General features: G+C 39.6%; 1 protein-coding gene across 1 annotated transcript in view; it reads left to right on the top strand.

Moving 5' to 3' along the window:
* Positions 1-18,061, top strand: part of LOC122398544 (protein sidekick) — a 38,365-nt gene that overhangs the window by 18,856 nt on the left and 1,448 nt on the right. Inside the window, exons 2-26 of the mRNA XM_043398527.1 lie at positions 7,744-7,839; positions 8,473-8,652; positions 8,909-9,122; positions 9,288-9,461; positions 9,580-9,788; positions 9,876-10,026; positions 10,214-10,341; positions 10,464-10,574; positions 11,391-11,510; positions 11,577-11,732; positions 11,817-11,943; positions 12,022-12,323; positions 12,388-12,573; positions 12,671-14,497; positions 14,570-14,750; positions 14,892-15,107; positions 15,189-15,385; positions 15,456-15,652; positions 15,715-15,954; positions 16,041-16,238; positions 16,307-16,448; positions 16,523-16,801; positions 17,028-17,048; positions 17,660-17,817; positions 17,881-18,043. Of these exons, the coding sequence (XP_043254462.1) occupies positions 7,744-7,839; positions 8,473-8,652; positions 8,909-9,122; positions 9,288-9,461; positions 9,580-9,788; positions 9,876-10,026; positions 10,214-10,341; positions 10,464-10,574; positions 11,391-11,510; positions 11,577-11,732; positions 11,817-11,943; positions 12,022-12,323; positions 12,388-12,573; positions 12,671-14,497; positions 14,570-14,750; positions 14,892-15,107; positions 15,189-15,385; positions 15,456-15,652; positions 15,715-15,954; positions 16,041-16,238; positions 16,307-16,448; positions 16,523-16,801; positions 17,028-17,048; positions 17,660-17,817; positions 17,881-18,043 (5,973 nt within the window). The remainder of the gene's footprint in view (positions 1-7,743; positions 7,840-8,472; positions 8,653-8,908; positions 9,123-9,287; positions 9,462-9,579; positions 9,789-9,875; positions 10,027-10,213; positions 10,342-10,463; positions 10,575-11,390; positions 11,511-11,576; positions 11,733-11,816; positions 11,944-12,021; positions 12,324-12,387; positions 12,574-12,670; positions 14,498-14,569; positions 14,751-14,891; positions 15,108-15,188; positions 15,386-15,455; positions 15,653-15,714; positions 15,955-16,040; positions 16,239-16,306; positions 16,449-16,522; positions 16,802-17,027; positions 17,049-17,659; positions 17,818-17,880; positions 18,044-18,061) is intronic.

Raw genomic sequence — 18,061 nt, 5'->3', positions numbered from 1 at the left:
ATCGTTTGCAACTTTACATACGAAATTCAAGTTCTTATTCGAAGGTTTTCAAAGGATTTTAAGGGCACTGGTTAACGCGTTGCCACGTCAGTTTTCTATTTAGAGAGATAATAAATTTAAATGTTTATTCTGTCTAGGAGGAAAATAGCTTTGGCTCACAAAGGGAGGGCGAGTGGTCATAACCGCGGCTGCGATTTCATTTAACTCTTCAGTCACTTTCTGAATTCTAGTCTCGACCGTGACCCTCGTTCATTTCGGTTGGCTATTGGCAAATAGCCAAATATCTCCGTAACGTGTCTCAACCGGCGGCGACTCGGTGCGCAGACAGGAGTCTGCTGCACTCCACGTCGCGAATGCAATCGCGCTCAAGTGCATTACACCGGAGGTCCAATGCCAATCCATGGCGCTGCGCTGCATTCTGAAACCAGTTTCGCGATAGAGCAAAGCGGTCGTGCACGTCAAAGAAAAGCGACAAGCTCCCCTCCGGGTTACGTCATTTCGGCTCTGTTCATTCGTCCTTCCCTTTCTCGAATCTTTTTTATTTTTATTCGACAGGTACAATGACTCAAGGCCGGTTAAGTGAGATCGACGTACTCGTTGTACCCTCGCGACTCAATGGAAACTTATCCTACATCTTGATTCTTTTTCCTAAAGCTCGAAGTCTCTACTTTACGATACCATGTTTGATTTCCAGTTTAAATGCATTACCGCTACTGTAGCACCTTAAATACGAGGACAGGTTCTATATACCGAAGATTGCAAAGTTTAACGCTTTCTGTGAACATTGTCGTAAACTTTGAACCTTTCTCTTTAATTTGAAACGAAAATCAAGTCTCTACGATTTTTTTTCGCAAAGTTACAACACTTCACACCGCGAAGTACGCCGCGAGGAGGTTGTACAAGTTTTAAGCTCGTGTATTTCTGCGAGTTTGGTGGAGATAGCGTCTCGAGTGGCCTTGAGCGATCACTTGATTTTGCTACGACCAAGTATCTCGAGACGTGTGGACAAATTAACGGGTCACCAAGATTGAAATGGCTCGATCCTCGAACCGGCTGTCTTTATAAGCAACTAAACAGCACTCGTGCGAAGTACCCTGCTCTTTTTAGGTGTAATGAGTTACGGAGAGCACCATTGTGGAGACGAAAGTGCACTTAATGCGAGGTCACGCTTACGCTCCATTGTGAGAGTCGGCACTGCTTCAACATTGGACGAAACATATATTTATTCTGAATTACGTTTCATTTCTTGCTACGTTGATCATATCGATGAAAATTAAAAATAATATACAGGTTAAATATTGACAATCGCTCAACGGACACGGGGGTCCATTTGGACCCATGCATGCTATTTATTTTATCGTGAAGTGCTAGTTTTTAATAAATAGAGCGACGCAAAAATTCGATTGGAAAGTATAGAATAATAGAATTCAGATTTGGATTAAAACATCAATATCGACCAAATTCGTTTCACATGCGCCGTTATTTGCTGTGTGTCCATGCACAATTGAGTATAGACGTAGGGTGCAGCAGCACGTGACGCGTACAATACATGTGTCACGTGCTGCACCTGTAACGTCTAAAATATTGTGCCTTGCGAAGAGAAAGTCTATTTTTTTAATCTTTTAAAATTTCACTGATCATTCTAAACGGGTCTCAAATTATTATTGTTATCTCTGTTAAAAAAATTGTACTTTTAAAATTCATGCAGTAGAAACATTCCGGTTAGGTCCACCTACACGAATTTTTTTCTCGAAAGTGGTTAGGATTTCGAAGGTTTGTCTAATGACCAGAAATTATTGTAATTGATCCCTGTAACTAAATATAATTTTTTTCGTATGATTTGAAATTTTTTAATTTCGTCTAAAAATTTCAGTACCTACTCGAATTTTTTTCTCGAAAGTCGGTAGGAATTCGAGGATATGTCTAATGACCAAAAATGATTGTAATTGATCCTTGTAACTAAAAATAATTTTTTTAAAATGATTTGAAATTTTTCAATTTCGCAGAAAAATTTCACACCTATTTGAATTTTTTTCTCGAAACTCGGTAGGATTTCGAGGGTGTGTCTATTGACCAAAAATGATTGTAATTGACCCCCGCAACTGAAAATAATTTTTTTAGAATGATTTGAAATTTTTTCATTTCGTCAAAAATTTTCTGGTCGGTATGGAACTTTAAACGTTAATAACTTTTTAACGAAACCTCAATCAACAAATTTCTGTTCTTGATTTTCGTCTTATTTTGGCCTCTAGAATCTGCCAATAAAATTCTTCCTATATTAGCGAAATTCGTAATTGCTTTGATATCGATGATTACCTTCGCGCGGATGTACGGATGCTTTTTTTCGAAAGGACGGGGGAACCGTGTTCGGCGTGCGCGCGAATGGACGATATCGATTCAGCGTGTAAAAAAGTATTGCCCGATAGTTTCGCGATTGCTCTTGACTGCCGCCGCATGGAGAAATCTCGCGCTTTGCCAAGTCTCCCGATGCAATTTTTCGTCGTTGCCGCATTCTGCCTCGCAAAGCCCCGGGACTACGGCTTCCGCGGCTTATTTGTATCGCATCGGCGGTCGCATTCATACAGAAAATGCACGAAGTCGTGCGTTTCGCGCGGAAGAATTTACTTTGTGCACGCCGGGACACGCCGACACTTTGAATCCGTGAATCGTTCGTGCTGCGCCAAATCTGCTGAGAAACTTCCTCGGAGTCTAGTCCCACTGCGGACGAACATTAAACCTGTACGACCAGGAATACAAAGTCACTTGTTTTGAAATTTACATACAGAAACGAGCTAACTTCCTGCTTGGGAAATTGAATAATAAAAAGGTCGAAGAGTATCGTTTATCGCGAAGTAACGAAACTTATTAAACCAGCTAGTTCGTTGTTTTCTTATATAATTCTACCGCGCGAGGTAATCGAGATTTTTGTGTCTTGGTTACTTTAAAAATGCACGTAGAAGGGCCCCATGATTGAAAGCAAATCTTGGAAAACTCGCGCGGGTTTCGGGTGAAGAATAGGCCGATTTGATCGCGCGACGTTTCCTTTTCCTGGTTCGGGGAAATGATCAACGCGCACGGGACTCGTCCAGCGAGGATTTCACTTCGATCCGGGCGGTTTCCCGCGAGATATCTCGACCGATAACCGACGGAGGCTTCCGCAAAATGTTGCGCATTGCGTCTTACAACACGCAGTGCCAGCTATAGCTTCCGCCTGGCGGGGTGCATGGCACTCTCTGCAGTGTGCAGGTGGTCAACCTCGTGCTTTTCGTCCGCTCGCCTTTTCTTTCTGTGCCGTGCAAGCTCGTTTCTTTTCCACGATTGCATCTAATACGACCGACCAATGAAATTTTGCATTATCGTTACACGCCCGACGAAAGGAAAATTGGCCATCAGTTATCGCGCACAACTCGAAATAAAGAAAAGTATTTATACTTTTTACGAGATAATAATTCACGAAATCGTATAACGGATTGCTAAATATTTATCACCGGCTTTGGAGACCTTTAAAGATCGCTATTACCTTTTTCTCGAGCGAGCAGAATTTCGTAACCAAATGAACTTTTTCGTTGCTGGTGAAAAATGAAAAGAATTGCTAGAATGGAGGGAATAATTTGTCCAAGGTACCTGTACCGATAAAAGAATCTTTTAAAATAGTAATTAAACTCGGAATCTTATGCAAATACGGCACTTTAATCTCCACCCGTCGCGACTTGACTTTGAATAATTCATTTAATTCGTCGGTTACACCGGTGTTCTAAAATATTGACAAAACGTCATTCGGAATTAATAAAATAACAATTCGGTTTTATTCGGTATTATTTTACTGCGTGAACTTAAGAATCTAATTCCTAAGATTTCAAGCAAAGGTCAAAGCGTACAATTTTCTAAGTCTTCGTTATTGCATTACGCGCTCTGCGACGTCAAAACAAATACGATTTATGTTAAACGCGTTAAAAAAAGGAGAATCAAATAATGTTGGACCAAGTGTATCGTCGACTGTTTTCCTCCAAGCTTTGTGAAAATATTTGTGTATCCCCCGGACGTGCATTTCGGATAAGTAGCACGATCTTGTAAGCGATACAGAGTTGGTTTTCAGCGAGAGTTCTCTCGTCCCGGAAAAAGGGCACGGATATATCCGGGGAAGAGAGCGTTTTTCGAGCGGATCCGGTTTTCTCACTTAACGTTAGTAAAAGCAGATTATCCACGCCCTAGTCCCGCCCTTGCGCGTAAATGCATGCCCTCTCCACATCGGTGTGACAGCTGCGGTGCTTAAAATAGGGGTTCAGTAGTTCAGCAACATGCACCGAAGGTTTTCTATGGCACGATAACGCGAGCATGTGCTGGGATAAATCATCCACCGATTGTCGTATTGAATGAACCTGATTCTTCCTTTCATAAGGTCTCTGCTTGTTCACCGCGCAAACAAACGATGAATAAAAATCGGGAAAATCTGTTCCGCTTTCTACGGTCCGTGATCACCCTATCGAAACAATCAATTTAATTTAGAAAATTTCCAGCGACGCCGCGAACGATCGAACAGTCAGAAAATATCGCGTTTTTCGTTGCTCATAATAAATAAAAAAAAAAAAAATGGAGAACTTGCGTAATTATAAATAATTTATTATTAGACCGATAACGATGTATAAAAGTTTTGTAGACGGAGTTTAACCGCCCTGAAAGAAGATGAAATCATTCCCGTTCTATTTATTGATCGATTTCGGACTGGTTACTGTCCGGCAAAACACGTTGCTATATCATTAACCATGTATACCCTCCTCACGCAATAAAGGGTGAACATACTGATCTTGTCTGCCATTTTGCAACGGCCTCGACCATTTTAAATTTCAATAGCGGGAAAGGGTTCGTTTGGCGCGTAGGACACTGTACGATTCGTCGAAAATCTTTCCCGTGGCTCTTGTTGTTTTCGAGAAGTCGACGAACTTTTCGTTCCCCCGATATGCTTTACGAGAATTCGACACGACTGGGAGGTTTTATAGATCGAATCGGAAATTTAAAGGAGGCGGCGTAAAATGCAGGACAGATACGTCGCCGGTCGGTCGCGTGGTATGCAAAATTCGAGAGTCGTGTGCCGTGCAGAAGCAGCCCTCGTGTGCTCTACTTATTAAAGCTCCTCGAGTATCGTACTTTTAGTGGTCGGTTGCCATAAGCACGCATACGTGGCCTCTGCTTCTTATTTCAGTCCCTCCGCGTTAATGTACCGTCTTATTTCGGAGCTGAGAGAAAACGAGGCGATCGGTTCGTCTTGAGACGAGCGTTGCTTATTATACCGTGCTCCATTTTATCGTCAAAAGTCTCGGGGATACCCTAATGATACAAAAAACAAAGAAATGATTCGTATTAGAATTTGATATTGTTTCATTCTGTGACGTTCTCGATAGCGAGAATGTGCAGCGTGTTTCGAGCATTACGCGATAAGGCTATTTCCTCATTTCCCTGCAAATGTGCGTTCGTGTAATTTAATGTCGACACGGCACACTGGTCGAACATCATATCGCGTGGGACTCGCAGACGCTGATGAATTTCAAAATAAAACAGACGGAGGTTCTTAAGATGCACTTAAGTCTCGCGTGTGTTCTATAAATAAAAGGGCGTGTCGCGTTTATCTTCGACAAACTAATTTCAGTTTGATCAACGATCCGTCGATAATTCAATAGAAACGTTCTTCTTAGACACGATGGAGACGTGCAGCTTTTATTACTAAAAATCCTAATTTTTATACAATGCTTCCTCGTTTTACCAACGTAATTTTAATTATGAATATTCATGCTTTTTGGTAGCTCCTTCGAAGTCAGAGTGTAAAAATAAATACAGTAAAAATTTAAAAAAAAATAAAAGAAACGTTTCCGTACTAAAGAGTAAATATTGCCGGAATATGCACACAAGCATCGTGCAAGTAACATGTACGTCTTCCTGGCGACAAGTGTATTTACCGAGCTCGTAATCCATCGTCGTTCAAGCTGAAACGACTGATTATACGGTCTAGGGAAAATCATCGAGCAAACACAGCCGTTTGACTAAACTGGTGCTTGAAAAAAATAATACCGGGTAATTTGTTTTTCAACAAGACGTTTCTGAAGTACTCTGTTCGGGGAAATTATTACCAGCACGACTATTGATTATTGTTTAGGCGGTATTTGTAATTTATCGATTCGCGGCCCTCCCTCGTTACTCGCGGTCGATTTTTATTTAACGCGAAGACGGTTTCTTTCACTGCGAATGCTTTGGGGCGGATAGAATGTCTCAATCGTCGAGTCGACAGAAATCCTTTTAAAAAAAGATGAGGTCGTAGGAACATAAATTTTGTTACGCCGTTCAGTGTTTTAATTACATGACGTACCCTGTATAGTTTCAATAAAAGTCAAAATAAATCTTAGAACAGCTTAAAAATATTATCCTCTCGATGGAGAAATCCAAACACTTTAGCCACGGGGCGATATATCAAGAAACAGGGGGGGGGGGATAAAACATCCTCCAACATTTGCACAGCTGCAGAGAAAGCAAGTTTTATCAGGAATAACTTTAACGACCGAATCAGTTTTCGATGGTTCGATCGATTAAAATATTTATTCTGGTGGACATGAATGGAATCGAATATATCGAACATCGAAACGATTAAATGCAACTTAACAATGAAACATCTGCCGACGCGATACGAATTAAATCGGTTAATATAAAAAAATATACCGTGTGCAAACCACTGGGACCAAGATCGATGGAAAAGAAGAAATTGGCAAACCGCAAGATGCTTTCGTACTTCTGTTCCTGATATTGAATACCACACTTCAAGCATTGATTTCTCAAAATGAGAACTCACACTACCCTCATTGTCGAGAGTTCATTCACTACCGTAGAATTTTTATTCAATACGTTCTGTGCTATAGAATCTATAGCAGTGGTTTTCAAACATTTTCAAAGATGTCCCCTGAAGCGAGAGAGACGATATATGTTAATTAATTCGAAATCGAGTTAGTTAGGAAGCTACGATGTGAAAAGACGTTGTACATCGTTCACGTTGGAATTCACTCGACTTCTGACTTCTGTAATGTTGGCGCACCAGGGTTTATTATGCCCATATTGGCCCCCCCCCACTTCCCTTATAGATTCCAACGAGTTCTCTAATGTTATATTTCACGGTGGACACGAGCATCATCCTCGAATTCCACGCAACAACGTTTGTTGAGTCATCAGGTTGAAGCGCGCGTAATTTACGGTGTACCAAAACGATGAAGAGAAGAGAAAAGAATGCGAACAGCCGGATGCCGTACAGTCGAGTCACATGGACGTAAACCGACACGTGCACCCTCTTTTCTGCCACGCTCTGATGATTTTAAGACGAGGGCGAACGCAGCACTGGACTTTCTCATCGTACCGACCATCTACGCAAATGTTTAACACGTTTCCCTCGATTGTTCCTTTGTTTCGCGATTAATTGTTCCTACGACGGCAACGAAGCCCTTCGAAGAACTCCTTTTTCGAACGTCAAGATGATCGATCAACCGTTAATTTCACCTTAACTCTCATTAAGCGCTAGTCTCTTGTTTAGAGAACGTTTTCCAGTGAATTACATTGAAAAATCGTTTACCTTTTTCCTCTCAAAGGATTTACTAAAAAATATTACTCGGCTTTAATCGCGACGCTGTTACAAAATTAATATTCTCGCGCAATAATAGCCAAGGTGGAACCGTATATTAAAATTTTTTTCTCTTGGTTCTTTTTTTGCAGAGACCCTCCAGGAACCGCGCTTCACCACTCAGCCTTCCAGCAGCGGCAATATTCTTAGCGAAAATCGAACGAAATTTCTGCAGTGTCAAGCGAGAGGTGAGTACGAAATACCCTTGGCTCGGACATCTCGAGAGATTCGAGACGATCTGAAATTTATTAAGGACCCGTTCATACATTTTCAGAAGCACAGTGGTTATTGAAAAATTTGCCCAACCCTCATAGGTTCATAGCTTTTTGTATTCTAATTTCTTAATGTTTACGTATCCGTTACTACTGTTTTATTTGCTTCGAAGTTGCTTTGTCGCCAAATTTTCAAACGCCTTCGCAGTGCCCCATTGTTCTCATGAAATATCGAGTAACAGGCGGATGAGACGGTGACCAGATGAAGCCTTACAGTTGCGGCCTGGTGCCGTAACTTGATAGTATGACCCTGTACTAATAGTATTAGATCGCAGTATAGTGCATATGCCTCGACCAAACGGTGAAATACCCATGGTATCCTTGGGAAAAAATTAACACGTTAAAGCGTGTAAATCGTGGTAATTCTCTGGGCACACGCTAGAAGCCGTAAACATGAGATCACGACTTTCCACATTTATTTTTCTGCAACTTTCGTTAACACGTTCAACGGCCGCTGTCACGCACACGTGACTTCACTAGCCAGCAGTCATCATCGATCACTGTTCACCGCCAAAAGACATCTTTGCATTAATCGTGCTCTGCTTACAGGACATCCTCAGCCGAAGTACAAATGGTTCAAGGATGGGGTGCCTCTCAGCAACGAGCTTACCTCGGAACCATATTTTCGAATACAAAGTACACGCAGAGAGGACGCGGGAGTGTATCACTGTGTCGCCACGAACGACGTGGGGTCCATATTTAGCGAAAGAATTACATTCGCGGTAGCGTGTACGTATCAATCGTAACCACACGTCCTGGAACCCCTGAAAGCTTCGAAATTTTTAATAGACTGGCTAAGAATCACGTTCGAAAATAATCAGTAACCTGGTGGATCACGCTTGCATTGGATTCGATAACTTTTTAAATCGTCAAATTTTCAAATTTATAAGTAAACAAGATCGGTACCTTGTCGTTCACCTGTATGCGAAATCTGCGAAATGTGTTACCGCGCGGAATGAAAATAATACTGTAACGTTATCCGCAGATATGGGGTTGTTCGAGGACCTCACAGAGAGAATAGTAACCGTAAAATCGGGCAGTGCAGCTGTTTTAACACTGCCTCCTGTAGAAAGCCATCCTGCACCTGACGTTACGTGGTTCGCGTCGGACGGCTCGTTGTTGTACGGGATAAAATATGCGTCCGCTCATCATACTTTGCTCATCTTGAACGCATCCGAGAGCGACGAAGGCCTGTACAGGTTCGTGTCCTTCTATCGCATGGATTTTACGTTATCCTTCGAAAGAGAAATTATTCGCGCGCTCATAAATCATTAAACCCAAATCTCCTGGACTATTATGCTCGAACAAAGTTTCCAGGTATGTACGAAACTATTTTTTTCACGCTGCTTTTGTGCACCTAACAGGGCCAGAGCTATTAACACACAGTTGGGCAAAGAGGAGAACAGTCCATTTTTCAAGCTGCAAGTTACGGGAGACGCGAACGCGGAAGTGGCACCCACTATAATAGTGAAACCGCAGGACACGCAAATAATCAAAGATCAGGATGTCACTTACATACATTGCATCGCGAATGCTAGGTAAGCGCGAAGGTGTTCATGCAACTTCTTTTTTTTTTTATGAATTTGCGATTTTAATAATTATTCTGTGTATTTAAAATTCAACGAATGTTATAAGTAGTTGCTTGGACGATTTTAGGTCGCTCCACGAGTTACGTACTCTTTGGACGAAAGACGGGATTCCGATCGAGAACTCCAGGATATCGTACAGCTTTAATGACTCGTGGAACAGGACTTTGGCGTTGATATCGGCGAACATAACTTATACAGGGGTGTATTCTTGTCACGTGGATTTGAGGAGCGGTGGATACCCAACGGTGAACGCGAGCGCAAAAGTTGTCGTGTATGGTAAGAAAGAGTGAAGATACAATTCGTGACAACGAAGATTTCAGTGGCTATTGGATTATTAATTATACTTGTTTTATGTCCATTCAGAGAGACCAATGTTCATAACGGAATTAAAACGAGAAACTCTTAGCGATTATGGATCAACCGTGACGTTACCGTGCGATGCTATTGGTGTTCCACCTCCAAAAATTAGTTGGTTCCGTAATGCTGAGCCTGTTGATCATTTACTTGGATCCAGGTATAAGATTTGGACACCTAATTAGCTATTCTTACCGATAATTACCCCCTTAATAGATTATGTATATTCGATATACCTTTTCTTATCAGTTAATAGTTAACATATTTCCTAATCTCATACATCATGTAAAATCATTTAGTGAAATCGAAATTTTCCTTAGGTTTCCTGTTTGTACGTCTATTTACAGATACGCAATGGAAGAAGATGGCTCCTTGACAATTAAAAAGTTAACAATGAACGACTCTGGAATGTTTCAATGTCTTGCTTCCAACGAAGCTGGCGAAGCATCCAGTTATACCTGGTTGAAAGCTAAAAGTTAGTACGCCCATTGGTTCAGAGAGATCTGTAATTTACTTTATAATTATTTTGTTGTTTGTTTGTTAGTTACCCGATATTTGTTTACATTTATTATAAATGACGTATTTTCTGTGGGGCAGAAGGATTAGAAAGCAGACTGAAAAACAGAGTTATCCGCTGGGCAGCTGGCTACAATGTAGTCAGAGTTCGCCAATCTGATCGCCGTATTAAGTTCTCTCGATATCCAGACAGTAAGATTCTGATGCCAAGAAATACCCACGTTTTGAGATTACCTAGGCACATGCTTGAAGAATGCATATCACACCACAATGTTTGCTTCTTTCAGCTGTATCCGTGTTTTTCCCCCCTGGTAGTTATACATATAATGAATACATTCACAAAGCACGAGGATTCAGCAGCGTACACAACACGTTTTTTCTCAAGAACTCATAAAAATGTTAAAAATATCAAAATAAATCTAATGCATTACAGTATTAATTTCATTTATAAACTACGAATATTATTTTCATAGAAATACAAAAAATAATATACTTTGCTTGTTATAAAAAAAAATAATTAACTTACATTTATCAGCGTGTAAACACTTTTACAAATTATTTTCAAATTTTGCACGTTTATACGACACAACTAGCAGCAATTAAATACGGTATAAGTAGCACGTTTTACCTAGAATAGGAATCAGTTTGTAAAACGGAATTGTAAAAGTTAGCTATTTCCGTAGATACCTTAGAAAGTATACTTAAATTTTAGAGATAACGAGGTTTCCATAATAGAACCCTTATTATTGCAAAATAAAATATTCAGGTATGGGGAAATTCAGCGTTTTCCATTATATAATAATAAGAAAATTTTTACATTTAAAATATAGAATTTAATTAACTTAACGAAGTGTCTATAAATTACATATTGGGAAACACTGAACTTCAAGAAGTTTATTTTCTATGACCAATTGTTTGTTTCTGCATTTTTTTTCTTTTTTGCGTGCATGTGTTAATTCGTCATTGTTGATAAATAAAACGAAAATATATTCGTGTCGTTGCTTTCAGCGTCTGGACCAATCATGGAAAATGGTCCTCAGAATTTAACGATATTAGATGGAAAAGATGCAACGCTAACGTGTAATGCTGTGGCAGCTCCCATACCCAACACTACGTGGATTTACAATGGTAAATAAATTACATTTTAGATGAAATTATCCAGAGAAAATATTGGATGTCTTCCTTGATTCGTAGATACGGTTCTCGTGGAGATCGCAGGCAGAGTACAAGTTTTAGATAATGGGGATCTTTTAATTGCTGCTGTGAAACCAAACGATGCAGGAAAATACACGTGTATTCGAGCTAACGAAGCTGGCTCTGTGAATGGTTCCGCATATCTTACTGTTTTAGGTAAGAAGTAATTCTAAAACAAAAATTTCATATAATTTATTATGCAAATACCTATAAATTTAAAATTATTTTTATTTTCTCCAGTACGGACACAGATTATTCAACCACCTGTTGATACGTCTGTACTTCTTGGATACACTGCGGAATTACAGTGCAAAGTTTCGAACGATCCAAGCGTTCTGTACGATATAGCTTGGTTTCATAATTCACAGTATGTACACTGACAATGATATAACACTAATAAATGTAAATTGTATCTTCTAGAGAAAAAAATATTGAAATTTTGCAGAGTAATAAATACGCAAGCCAGTCAAAGAGTGAAAATGCGTAACGATGGCACGTTGGAAATAGTCGCCGTCCGAGCTTCCGACGTAGGTGAATACATGTGTTCAGTAGTCTCTCCTGGAGGAAATGAAACTCGATCAGCGCGTCTTAGCGTAATCGAATTGCCCTTTGCGCCAATAAACGTAATGGCCAGTCGAGTCGAGCGAATATCTCCCCGTACGATAAACGTTAGTTGGGTGCCTGGTTTTGATGGAAACAGTCCAACCAAGAAGTTTATAGTCCAGAGAAGAGAGGTTTCCGATCTTGGTAAGTTAATGTAAATTGCAGTTTGGTGCAAAAATAAAACTTCCAAATAATCTCGTTTGTGCAGGACCTATACCTGATTCTGCGCTAAATTGGATCACCGAAAATGATAATGTTTCGGCGCAAAGTCGTTGGGTGTTGTTGAACAATTTGAAAGCCGCTGCTGCGTATCAGTTTCGAGTGAGCGCGGAAAACAGTGTTGGCGAAGGACCACACTCCGATCCTAGTAATGTAGTAGCTCTTCCTCAAGAACGTAAGTATAATTGTACAAGGCCTAGTGTTACGTTTCCAAAATAGGAGAGAATTTTAAATTTTAAAAATTCTAATCAAGTCCATTGATTTAATTCTAGCTCCTAGTGGGCCACCGATGGGGTTTGTTGGCTCCGCTCGATCGTCGTCGGAGATAATAACGCAGTGGCAGCTTCCATTGGAGGAGTATCGAAACGGCCATATTTTAGGATATATGTTAAGATATCGTTTGCACGGTTACAACGACAGTCCATGGACGATACAGAATATTACCAACGAGGCACAAAGAAATTATCTCATTACCGATCTGATTACATGGAAAGACTATATTGTGCAGATAGCAGCGTACAATGATAAAGGCGTCGGGGTGTTCACCGAGGGTTTGAAGATTAAAACTAAAGAGGGAGTGCCGGAAGCTCCTCCGACCAACGTAAAAGCGAAAGCTATCAATTCTGTCGCGATAAAAGTTTGGTGGAAGCCACCGAATCCGCAAAAGATCAATGGAATAAACCAGGGTTACAAATTGCAAGCCTGGGTGGGCCATAATTTTACAGAAGCAAACGAATACAAGTCGATGACCGTGCCACCTAGTCTGTTCGATCCTCTCGCAGAACAAAGTGCCATTATGACTGGGTTGAAGAAGTATACCCTGTATAATATAACCGTGTTGTGCTTCACCGATCCAGGCGACGGTGAAAGAAGTTTGGCGGTTCAAGTCCGAACACGCGAAGACGTACCTGAAGAAGTAGAAAATTTACAGTTCGAAGATATAAGCGATCGATCGCTTACCGTAAAATGGAGTCCTCCGAACGAGAGCAACGGGATTCTCACGCAATACCAATTAAAGTATATGATCAAAGACCTACCCGATTCTCAAAGGGCTGACAATATAACGGCAGACGTTCTGTCACTGAAAATTGAACATTTGCAAGCAATGACACATTACAAGTTCGAAGTAAATGCTTGGACCTCCGTGGGCCCTGGGAAACCGAGAGTCGCTGTCATCCAATCGGGAGTCGAGCCTGTTCTTCCAGAACCACCCACCAAGTTGGCGTTGTCCAATATAGATGCGTTTTCGGTTGTTCTACAATTCACACCGGGATTCGATGGCAATTCGTCTATAACGAAGTGGACGGTGCAAGCGCAAACGACTCGAAACACTACCTGGTACAACATATACGAAGTCTCAGATCCTGATGCTAGTACAATCACTGTGGGTGGCCTAATTCCTTTCATGCAATACAAATTACGATTAATCGCTAACAACGTGGTTGGTGCGTCTCAGCCTTCCGAGCCAACGAAAGAGTTTCAAACTATCCAAGCACCGCCGTCGCATCCTCCCAGAAATGTAACGGTTCGTGCAATGAGCGCTACGGAATTACGCGTCAGGTGGATTCCATTACAGCAGATAGAATGGTATGGCAATCCAAGAGGATATAATGTTACTTATAACGAGGTGCGGACGAATACATCAAAAAGCATAACTATAGAGGATCATACCGCAAATTCTTATGTATTAGAAAATATGGAGGAATATGCTCTTTACGAAATCGTGATGCAAGCATTTAATGACGTTGGCTCGTCTACACTGAGTCCCAAAGCAGTTGAAAGGACTCGTGAATCAGTCCCTTCGATGGGGCCCATTAATGTAGAAGCAAATGCAACATCTTCCACAACTATACTAGTAAGATGGGGCGATGTTCCTATAGAACATCAGAATGGACAAATAGAAGGATTCAAAGTCTACTACGGAGCAAATGCTAGATCAGCATTCCAATACAAAAACATTCCTAGTAACACTACATTTACGACGACTTTGACGGAACTTCGAAAGTTTGTTCAGTATCATGTACAAGTTTTAGCTTTTACTAGGCTTGGCGATGGAACTCTAAGCACCCCGCCAGTTAGAGTACAAACATTTGAAGATGGTAAATTTCATTGTTCTATTTGAAATTATCGTCGTGTTATAAAAATAAAGTAACAAATTTAAATTGCTGTAGCTCCGGGGCCTCCTTCGAACGTATCATTCCCTGATGTTAGCTTTACTACTGCCCGCATCATTTGGGATACTCCGGAAGATCCAAACGGAGAGATTCTCGCCTACAAAGTTATGTTTCACCTGAATAATAGTCAAGATCATCAATTTTCTAAAGAATTTCCTGCATCGGATAGAACTTTCAGGTATAATTAGTAATATAAAATGACATTGGTCGGCTTTAAAACTTATTATATTAAAGACATTTTATATATATTTTTAAATATATTTTTAGTGCAAATATTAAGATACTTTAGAAATTCATATTTTCATATTATGTTTTCCAGAGCTACTAGTTTAGAACCGGAAAAATATTACATGTTTTCTGTAACCGCGCAAACAAGACTGGGTTGGGGTAAAACAGCGTACGCTCTTGTTTTCACAACAAACAACAGGGAACGTCCCCAGGCGCCGTCGATGCCGCAAGTAAGCAGATCGCAAGTACAAAGTCGTCAGATAACGTTTACCTGGACGCCTGGTCGCGATGGATTCGCTCCACTACGGTATATAATCAAATCAACTTTTATGAACATAGCGTATAATTTATAATATAATATTTACATTTAAAATTGTATTTTTTTTAGTTATTACACGGTGCAACAATCAGAAAATTCAGGACCATTTCAAATTATTCCCGAAAGGGTGGAACCGACCTTAACGTCTTATACAGCAAATAATTTGAAACCCTTCACGTTCTATCAATTCCGTATACAAGCTACTAACGATATAGGTCCTTCAACTTGGAGCACAGAATCTGTTCAAGTTCAAACTTTACCAGCTGGTACGTAACTTTCTCTGTTTATATAATTTAATGAATAAAGACGTAGGATTGTTGTAATATGAATTTACAGCACCTTCTCGAGGTGTCACTGGATTGAAAGTTGTTCCGATAACAACCTCTAGTATAGAGGTTCATTGGAATGCAATAGACGAAGTATACTGGAGCGGAGATCACGAAACGGGTGGTTATCGCGTTATTTATCAACCAGTTTCTGATTTTCCAACGGCCCTTCAAGACACGCCAAAGGAAGAAGTTTTAGGAATAAAAGTAAGTATAATTCTAAAAGTATATTTCTAAAATTTTAAGTAAATTTTATTGTTAAATTATAGGCTACAAAAATTGTCTTAAGTGACCTAACGGAAGATAGGTATTACGAGGTAGTGGTACTACCCTTTAATTCTGAGGGAGAAGGTCCATCGAGCCCTCCAGTGACCGTGTATGTTGGAGAAGCGGTTCCTACGGGAGAACCGCAACATTTAAAAGCAGAACCAATTTCTTCTACGGAAGTTCAGTTACGTTGGAAACCACCCCAAGCTAACATGCAGAATGGAGATTTATTAGGATATAAAGTAATGTTTGCTATATATATTTATAAAAATAAAATGATACTAAATTATATTTTCTCGAGTATATTCATTTACATTTCTCGTTTCAGATTTTCTATTTGGTTACCGATTCTCCTCAAGAACTGGAGAACAAACAAGAGGAAGAAATAGAAGTCGTGCCAGCGTCATACTTAACGCATAGCTTAGTTTTTCTGGATAAATACACAGAATATCGTATCCAAGTTTTGGCATTTAATCCTGCCGGTGATGGGCCACGGTCTCCGCCCATTACCGTCAGGACTAAGCAGGTAAATTCATAATCGAATGAGATTAATAAAAAAATACATTATAAAATCACATTAAACTTTATTTACAGGATATACCTGGGCCACCTCATAATCTACAGTTTTCAGAGATTACAATGACTAGTCTTCGTGTTTCTTGGGAAGCACCGAAACTACGTAACGGTGAAATAGTTGGTTACATTGTTACTTACGAAACAGCAGAACAAAATGATCGTAAGTTTTTTAAATTATTCTAGATACTTGACGCATTGTTGATCGCCCATTAATAATGTTTTGTGCTATTCAAGGTTTTAGTAAGCAAGTTAAACAAAAAGTAACAGAAACAAGTTTACTAATCCAACCTCTAGAAGAGGAAGAGACGTATACCTTCATGGTTCGCGCACAAACCATTGATTTTGGACCACCCATATCGGGAAATGTTACAACAGGTCCGCAAGAAGGTTCACCGATAGCGCCAAGTAATCTTGCTGTTACTAAAACAGTGTCTAGCGTCGAATTACAATGGACTAATGGAGCTTCTGGAAAGGGACCGATTTTGGGATACTACATTGAAACACGTCGAAAAGGTAAGTAAATAAGGTACTTCAATTGCGAAAATGAATCAGTGACGGTACGTCATAAAACTAATCAAAGAAACGTTAAAAAGTGTCTGTAAAAAATTAAGCATTTACGTGAATGAAAGATAACGAAGAATATTAGAATTATTTTATTATATGATTTTGTATCGTTAATATAAAATTACAAAATGGTATTATTTCGATTACTAATATTATCTTTTTTGTAATGATATAGCAATGGAAGAATGGCAGCATTGTAAGTGTCAATGCACGTAAATATATTGAGCGTCAGTTATTGTATTAGATGGTCTCAACAGTATAATATGATTTGTTAGTGTTAAAATTGGCTTTCTGTTTGTAATAATCTGTGACTAGAGTTTTTTTTAGTGGTATTTGTACTATTGATTGCATGATAATGTCATAGCATGACATTTTTCATAAATTCTATTAAGATATATGAAGATTTTTAACATTGAATGCCGCTGTAATTTACTGTAACAAACAAATAGCTGAAGTTTGACTTATTAGATAACAATATTCCTACAGTCTTAACTTATCAATTCCTACATCTAATATTTTATCAACGTCCTTCAAATATACATACAATATAGAACGTACAACGTAACTTTGCAAGTTTTCAATTGTTTACCAAATCAGTATCAGTAAATGGTTTAACCAACTGCGTAGCAAACCCACTGAAATGAAACTGTTTATGATAAATCTTTTATTGCAGAAGAAATGTGTTTTGTTTTTCTTTCGTTTTCTTTTGCAAAATACAATTACAAGAAAACCTGCAGAAGTTTTCGGCTGCGTTGAAATCCCATCGTTAAAACAAACTAAGCATTATTTGCGTTCGTGTAATTGTAGATGACAGTCGTTGGCAGACAATAGTACGCAGTAGTAATGGACCATTAACAGAATATTCGGTATCCTATCAAAATCTACTGCCGTCTACGTCGTATCTGTTCAGAGTAATATCGTACAATCGTTACGGCATCAGCTATCCGGCATATTCTACAGAAACGGTAAATAATACAGACGAAGGTATTTGCCATGCACCGAGCTTAATGTGATTGTTACTTTTATAGATATTAACTCCATCAAAGCTGTATCTTGAATATGCCTATTTACAACACAGACCGTTCTACAGACAAACTTGGTTTATGGTTACTTTAGCTGCTGCCTCGATTATAATCATTATAATGGTCATAGCGGTGCTATGCGTGAAAAGTAAAAGTTACAAATATAAACGTAAGTTTTTGCACACAG

The sequence above is a fragment of the Colletes gigas genome, unplaced genomic scaffold (genome assembly GCF_013123115.1).
Source record: "Colletes gigas isolate AHSC1104 unplaced genomic scaffold, ASM1312311v1 Colletes_gigas_Sc00011, whole genome shotgun sequence".
Classification (NCBI taxonomy): domain Eukaryota; kingdom Metazoa; phylum Arthropoda; class Insecta; order Hymenoptera; family Colletidae; genus Colletes; species Colletes gigas.
The sequence above is the reverse complement of the archived record's forward strand: the minus strand, read 5'-3'. Positions and strand labels throughout refer to the sequence as shown.